Source organism: Cherax quadricarinatus, chromosome 44 (assembly GCF_038502225.1).
Source record: "Cherax quadricarinatus isolate ZL_2023a chromosome 44, ASM3850222v1, whole genome shotgun sequence".
Classification (NCBI taxonomy): domain Eukaryota; kingdom Metazoa; phylum Arthropoda; class Malacostraca; order Decapoda; family Parastacidae; genus Cherax; species Cherax quadricarinatus.
Genome location: NC_091335.1, coordinates 1,315,665 through 1,324,274, shown reverse-complemented (window position 1 = coordinate 1,324,274; position 8,610 = coordinate 1,315,665). Strand labels below are relative to the sequence as shown.

The following is an 8,610-nucleotide window of genomic DNA, read 5'->3' as shown; positions in this document are numbered from 1 at the left end:
AGCAGCTGCCGCCCCTCACCATCAACAACAGCAGCAGCTGCCGCCCCTCACCATCAACAACATCAACAACAACAACAGCAGCAGCTGCCGCCCCTCACCATCAACAACATCAACAACTACAGCAGCAGCTGCCGCCCCTCACCATCAACATCAACAACAGCAGCAGCTGCCGCCCCTCACCATCAACAACAACAACAGCAGCAACAACAACAACAGCAGCAGCTGCCGCCCCTCACCATCAACATCAACAACAGCAGCAACAACAACAGCAGCAGCTGCCGCCCCTCACCATCAACAACAACAGCAGCAGCTGCCGCCCCTCACCATCAACAACAGCAGCAACAACAACAACAGCAGCAGCTGCCGCCCCTCACCATCAACAACAACAGCAGCAGCAGCTGCCGCCCCTCACCATCAACAACAACAGCAGCAGCAGCTGCCGCCCCTCATCAACAATAACATCAACAACAACAACAACAGCAGCAGCTGCCGCCCGTCACCATCAACAACAGCAGCAGCAGCTGCCGCCCCTCACCATCAACAACAACGGCAACAACAACAGCAGCAGCTGCCGCCCCTCACCATCATCAACAACAGCAGCAGCAACAACAACAGCAGCAGCTGCCGCCCCTCACCATCAACATCAACAACAACAACAGCAGCAGCTGCCGAACCTCACCACCACCAACAACAACAACAGCAGCAGCTGCCGCCCCTCACCATCAACAACATCAATAACAGCAACAACAACAACAGCAGCAGCTGCCGCCCCTCACAAACAACAGCAGCAGCTGCCGCCCCTCACCAACAACAACAACAGCAGCAGCTGCCGCCCCTCACCAACAACAACAACAGCAGCAGCTGCCGCCCCTCACTATCAACATCAACAACAACAGCAGCAGCTGCCGCCCCTCACCATCAACAACAACAGCAGCAGCTGCCGCCCCTCACCATCAAGAACAACAGCAGGAGCTGCCGCCCCTCACCGTCAACAACAACAACAGCAGCAGCAGCTGCCGCCCTCACCAACAACAACAACAACAGCAGCAGCTGCCGCCCCTCACCACCACCAACAACAACAGCAGCAGCTGCCGCCTCTCACCATCAACAACAACAACAGCAGCAGCTGCCGCCCCTCACCTACAACAACAACAACAGCAGCAGCTGCCGCCCCTCACCACCAACAACAACAACAGCAGCAGCTGCCGCCCCTCACCATCAACAAAAACAGCAGCAGCTGCCGTCCCTCACATCAACAACAGCAGCTGCCGCCCCTCACATCAACAACAACAACAATAGCAGCAGCTGCCGCCACTCACCAACAACAACAGCAGCAGCTGCCGCCCCTCACCATCATCAACAACAGCAGCAACAACAGCAGCAGCAGCTGCCGCCCCTTACCATCAACAACAACAGCAGCAGCAGCTGCCGCCCCTCACCATCAACAACAACAGCAGCAGCTGCCGCCCCTCACCATCAACAACAGCAGCAGCTGCCGCCCCTTATCAACAACAGCAGCAGCTGCCGCCCCTCACTATCATCAACAACAACAGCAGCAACAACAACAGCAGCAGCTGCCGCCCCTCACCAACAACAACAACAGCAGCAGCTGCCCCTCACCAACAACAACAACAACAGCAGCAGCTGCCGCCCCTCACCAACAACAACAGCAGCAGCTGCCGCCCCTCACCATCAACAACAGCAGCAACTTCCGCCCCTCACCATCAACAACAACAGCAGCAGCTGCCGCCCCTCACCAACAACAACAGCAGCAGCTGCCGCCCCTCACCATCAACAACAACAACAACAGCAGCAGCTGCTGCCCCTCACCATCAACAACAACAACAGCAGCAGCTGCCGCCCCTCACCCTCAACAACAACAACAGCAGCAGCTGCCGCCCCTCACCAACATCAACAACAACAGCAGCAGCTGCCGCCTCTCACCAACAACAGCAGCAGCTGCCGCCCCTCACCACCAACAACAACAGCAGCAGCAGCCGCCCCTCACCACCAGCAACAACAACAGCAGCAGCTGCCGCCCCTCACCCCCAACAACAACAGCAGCAGCTGCCGCCCCTCACCAACATCAACAACAACAGCAGCAGCTGCCGCCCCTCACCACCACCACCAACAACAACAGCAGCTGCCGCCCCTCACCATCAATAACAACAGCAGCAGCAGCTGCCGCCCCTCACCACCACCAACAACAACAGCAGCAGCTGCCGCCCCTCACCATCAACAACAACAGCAGCTGCCGCCCCTCACCACCAACAACAACAGCAGCTGCCGCCCCTCACCATCAACAACAACAACAACAGCAGCTGCCGCTCCTCACCATCAACAACAACAACAGCAGCTGCCGCCCCTCACCACCACCAACAACAACAACAACAGCAGCTGCCGCCCCTCACCATCAACAACAACAGCAGCAGCTGCCGCCCCTCACCACCACCAACAACAACAGCAGCAGCTGCCGCCCCTCACCATCAACAACAACAACAACAGCAGCAGCTGCCGCCCCTCACCATCAACAACAACAGCAGCAGCTGCCGCCCCTCACCATCAACAACAGCAGCAGCAGCTGCCGCCCCTGACCAACAACAACAACAACAGCAGCAGCTGCCGCCCCTCACCATCATCAACAACAACAGCAGCAGCTGCCGCCCCTCACCCTCAACAACAACAGCAGCAGCAGCTGCCGCCTCTCAACAACAACAACAGCAGCAGGGTGCCGCCCCTCACCAACAACAACAACAGCAGCAGCTGCCGCCCCTCACCACCACCAACAACAACAGCAGCAGCTGCCGCCCCTCACCCTCAACAACAACAACAGCAGCAGCTGCCGCCCCTCACCCTCAACAACAACAACAGCAGCAGCTGCCGTCCCTCACCACCACCACCAACAACAGCAGCAGCTGCCGCCCCTCACCACCAACAACAACAGCAGCAGCTGCCGCCCCTCACCATCAACAACAACAGCAGCAGCAGCTGCCGCCTCTCAACAACAACAACAACAACAGCAGCAGCTGCCGCCCCTCACCACCAACAACAGCAGCAGCAGCTGCCGCCTCTCACCAACAACAGCAGCAGCTGCCGCCCCTCACCACCAACAACAACAGCAGCAGCTGCCGCCCCTCACCACCAACAACAACAGCAGCAGCTGCCGCCCCTCACCACCAACAACAACAGCAGCAGCTGCCGCCGCTCACCAACATTACAACAACAACAGCAGCTGCCGCCCCTCACCACCAACAACAACAACAGCAGCTGCCGCCCCTCACCACCAACGACAACAGCAGCAGCAGCTGCCGCCCCTCAACACCAACAACAACAGCAGCAGCTGCCGCCCCTCACCAACATCAACAACAACAGCAGCAGCTGCCGCCCCTCACCACCACCAACAACAACAGCAGCTGCCGCCCCTCACCATCAATAACAACAACAGCAGCAGCTGCCGCCCCTCACCACCACCAACAACAACAGCTGCCGCCCCTCACCATCAACAATAACAGCAGCTGCCGCCCCTCACCACCAACAACAACAACAGCAGATGCCCCCTCACCATCAACAACAACAACAACAGCAGCTGCCGCCCCTCACCATCAACAACAACAACAGCAGCAGCTGCCGCCCCTCACCCTCATCAACAACAACAGCAGCAGCTGCCGCCCCTCACCATCAACAACAACAACAGCAGCAGCTGCCGCCCCTCACCAACAACAACAACAGCAGCAGCTGCCGCCCCTCACCATCAACAACAACAACAGCAGCAGCTGCCGCCCCTCACCAACAACAACAACTGCAGCAGCTGCCGCCCCTCACCATCAACAACAGCAGCAGCTGCCGCCCCTCACCATCAACAACAACAGCAGCAGCTGCCGCCCCTCACCATCAACAACAACAGCAGCAGCTGCCGCCCCTCACCCTCATCAACAACAACAGCAGCAGCTGCCGCCCCTCACAATCAACAACAGCAGCAGCTGCCGCCCCTCACCATCAACAACAGCAGCAGCTGCCGCCCCTCACCATCAACAACAACAGCAGCAGCTGCCGCCCCTCACCCTCATCAACAACAACAGCAGCAGCTGCCGCCCCTCACCATCAGCAACAACAGCAGCAGCTGCCGCCCCTCACCATCAACAACAACAACAGCAGCAGCTGCCGCCCCTCACCATCAACAACAACAACAGCAGCAGCTGCCGCCCCTCACCATCAACAACAACAACAGCAGCAGCTGCCGCCCCTCACCATCAACAACAACAGCAGCAGCTGCCGCCCCTCACCATCAACAACAACAACAGCAGCAGCTGCCGCCCCTCACCATCAACAACAACAGCAGCAGCTGCCGCCCCTCACCCTCATCAACAACAACAACAGCAGCAGCTGCCGCCCCTCACCCTCATCAACAACAACAGCAGCAGCTGCCGCCCCTCACCATCAACAACGACAGCAGCAGCTGCCGCCCCTCACCATCAACAACAACAACAGCAGCAGCTGCCGCCCCTCACCAACAACAACAACAACAGCAGCTGCCGCCCCTCACCAACAACAACAGCAGCAGCTGCCGCCCCTCACCATCAACAACAACAACAGCAGCAGCTGCCGCCCCTCACCATCAACAACAACAGCAGCAGCTGCCGCCCCTCACCATCAACAACAACAACAGCAGCAGCTGCCGCCCCTCACCAACAACAACAACAACAGCAGCAGCTGCCGCCCCTCACCAACAACAACAACAACAGCAGCAGCTGCCGCCCCTCACCATCAACAACAACAGCAGCAGCTGCCGCCCCTCACCATCAACAACAACAGCAGCAGCTGCCGCCCCTCACCATCAACAACAGCAGCAGCTGCCGCCCCTCACCATCAACAACAACAACAGCAGCAGCTGCCGCCCCTCACCATCAACAACAACAGCAGCAGCTGCCGCCCCTCACCATCAACAACAACAGCAGCAGCTGCCGCCCCTCACCATCAACAACAACAACAGCAGCAGCTGCCGCCCCTCACCATCAACAACAACAACAGCAGCAGCTGCCGCCCCTCACCCTCATCAACAACAACAGCAGCAGCTGCCGCCCCTCACCATCAACAACAACAACAGCAGCAGCTGCCGCCCCTCACCAACAACAACAGCAGCAGCTGCCGCCCCTCACCATCAACAACAACAGCAGCAGCTGCCGCCCCTCACCATCAACAACAACAACAGCAGCAGCTGCCGCCCCTCACCATCAACAACAGCAGCAGCTGCCGCCCCTCACCATCAACAACAACAGCAGCAGCTGCCGCCCCTCACTATCAACAACAGCAGCAGCTGCCGCCCCTCACCATCAACAACAACAACAGCAGCAGCTGCCGCCCCTCACCAACAACAACAACAGCAGCAGCTGCCGCCCCTCACCAACAACAACAACAGCAGCAGCTGCCGCCCCTCACCAACAACAACAACAGCAGCAGCTGCCGCCCCTCACCAACAACAACAACAACAGCAGCAGCTGCCGCCCCTCACCAACAACAACAACAGCAGCAGCTGCCGCCCCTCACCATCAACAACAACAACAGCAGCAGCTGCCGCCCCTCACCATCAACAACAACAACAGCAGCAGCTGCCGCCCCTCACCAACAACAACAGCAGCAGCTGCAGCCCTTCACCGTCAACAACAACAACAGCAGCAGCTGCCGCCCCTCACCAACAACAACAACAGCAGCAGCTGCCGCCCCTCACCATCAACAACAACAACAACAGCAGCTGCCGCCCCTCACCAACAACAACAACAACAGCAGCAGCTGCCGCCCCTCACCAACAACAACAACAACAACAACAGCAGCAGCTGCCGCCCCTCACCAACAACAACAACAACAGCAGCAGCTGCCGCCCCTCACCATCAACAACAACAACAGCAGCAGCTGCCGCCCCTCACCGTCAACAACAACAATAGCAGCAGCTGCCGCCCCTCACCAACAACAACAACAACAACAGCAGCAGCTGCCGCCCCTCACCGTCAACAACAACAACAGCAGCAGCTGCCGCCCCTCACCAACAACAACAACAACAGCAGCAGCTGCCGCCCCTCACCGTCAACAACAACAACAGCAGCAGCTGCCGCCCCTCACCATCAACAACAACAACAGCAGCAGCTGCCGCCCCTCACCATCAACAACAACAACAGCAGCAGCTGCCGCCCCTCACCAACAACAACAACAACAGCAGCAGCTGCCGCCCCTCACCATCAACAACAACAACAGCAGCAGCTGCCGCCCCTCACCGTCAACAACAACAACAGCAGCAGCTGCCGCCCCTCACCATCAACAACAACAGCAGCAGCTGCCGCCCCTCACCATCAACAACAACAACAGCAGCAGCTGCCGCCCCTCACCAACAACAACAACAACAACAGCAGCAGCTGCCGCCCCTCACCATCAACAACAACAACAGCAGCAGCTGCCGCCCCTCACCAACAACAACAACAACAGCAGCAGCTGCCGCCCCTCACCGTCAACAACAACAACAGCAGCAGCTGCCGCCCCTCACCATCAACAACAACAACAGCAGCAGCTGCCGCCCCTCACCGTCAACAACAACAACAGCAGCAGCTGCCGCCCCTCACCAACAACAACAACAACAGCAGCAGCTGCCGCCCCTCACCGTCAACAACAACAACAGCAGCAGCTGCCGCCCCTCACCAACAACAACAGCAGCAGCTGCCGCCCCTCACCGTCAACAACAACAGCAGCAGCAGCTGCCGCCCCTCACCAACAACAACAACAACAGCAGCAGCTGCCGCCCCTCACCGTCAACAACAACAACAGCAGCAGCTGCCGCCCCTCACCATCAACAACAACAACAGCAGCAGCTGCCGCCCCTCACCGTCAACAACAACAGCAGCAGCTGCCGCCCCTCACCAACAACAACAACAACAGCAGCAGCTGCCGCCCCTCACCGTCAACAACAACAACAGCAGCAGCTGCCGCCCCTCACCAACAACAACAACAACAGCAGCAGCTGCCGCCCCTCACCATCAACAACAACAACAGCAGCAGCTGCCGCCCCTCACGAACAACAACAACAACAGCAGCAGCTGCCGCCCCTCACCGTCAACAACAACAACAGCAGCAGCTGCCGCCCCTCACCAACAACAACAACAACAGCAGCAGCTGCCGCCCCTCACCATCAACAACAACAGCAGCAGCTGCCGCCCCTCACCATCAACAACAACAACAGCAGCAGCTGCCGCCCCTCACCATCAACAACAACAACAGCAGCAGCTGCCGCCCCTCACCAACAACAACAACAACAGCAGCAGCTGCCGCCCCTCACCATCAACAACAACAACAGCAGCAGCTGCCGCCTCTCAACAACAACAACAACAGCAGCAGCTGCCGCCCCTCACCATCAACAACAACAGCAGCAGCTGCCGCCCCTCACCAACAACAACAACAACAGCAGCAGCTGCCGCCCCTCACCATCAACAACAACAGCAGCAGCTGCCGCCCCTCACCAACAACAACAACAACAGCAGCAGCTGCCGCCCCTCACCAACAACAACAACAACAGCAGCAGCTGCCGCCCCTCACCAACAACAACAACAGCAGCAGCTGCCGCCCCTCACCAACAACAACAACAACAGCAGCAGCTGCCGCCCCTCACCATCAACAACAACAGCAGCAGCTGCCGCCCCTCACCAACAACAACAACAGTAGCAGCTGCCGCCCCTCACCATCAACAACAACAGCAGCAGCTGCCGCCCCTCACCAACAACAACAACAGCAGCAGCTGCCGCCCCTCACCAACAACAACAACAACAGCAGCAGCTGCCGCCCCTCACCATCAACAACAACAGTAGCAGCTGCCGCCCCTCACCAACAACAACAACAACAGCAGCAGCTGCCGCCCCTCACCATCAACAACAACAGTAGCAGCTGCCGCCCCTCACCAACAACAACAACAACAGCAGCAGCTGCCGCCCCTCACCGTCAACAACAACAACAACAGCAGCAGCTGCCGCCCCTCACCATCACTCGTGTTGTTCTCACATCAATGTAAGGTCACTTATGGCGCCCACATCTTACTTAATGATCACTTATGGCGCCACCACCATACATAATGGTCAGTGTGGCGGGTCTACCACACTTAATGGTCACTATGGCGCCCCACCATGGCAGCTGACACCAAGGTCATGTTAGGCCCGGCCACCCAACACTAGTAACCCGTGCGGGTTTACTGCAGGTTTTTAAGCACTAGTATTAATCATCATCAATGTTGGTTCATTTTCAAACTTAAGTTTCAATCATCAAATATGAAGTTCCAGTTACTACTACTAATAAATTTATTTATTTTCTGCTGTACACAATATAGTTTACATGTAAGAAATATTAATAGGCTGAAAAGGTCACTAACACTCATCTGTGTTGCATTTAAGACAATTTTATAATATTATCTGTAACATTATGATTCTATTCCCCTCAAGGAAGGTTCCTTGATGTTGGTGAGGGGCTCTTGATTTAGGGAATTGGATCTGTGCTCCAGTTCCCTGAATTAAGCCTGAATGCCTTCCACATCCCCCCCCCCAGGCGCTGTATAATCCTCCGGGTTTAGCGCTTCCCCCTTGA

At 57.7% G+C, this 8,610-nt stretch overlaps 1 protein-coding gene across 13 annotated transcripts in view; it reads left to right on the top strand.

The window, feature by feature from the left end:
- Nucleotides 1-8,610, top strand: part of Ada3 (transcriptional adaptor 3) — a 42,780-nt gene that overhangs the window by 7,383 nt on the left and 26,787 nt on the right. Inside the window, exon 1 of one of the 13 annotated variants that reach the window (XM_070093932.1) lies at nucleotides 7,884-8,040. The exons of 1 other annotated variant lie outside the window; for it this stretch is intronic. Coding sequence is in view for 3 of the 12 variants with exons in the window: in XM_070093929.1 (XP_069950030.1) it covers nucleotides 8,053-8,174 (122 nt within the window). In the remaining 9 variants the exon portion in view is untranslated. Of the gene's footprint in view, nucleotides 1-7,883; nucleotides 8,242-8,610 lie in introns of those variants that run through there. 11 more of the 13 variants (XM_070093931.1, XM_070093930.1, XM_070093929.1 and 8 more) reach the window with 11 other exon arrangements.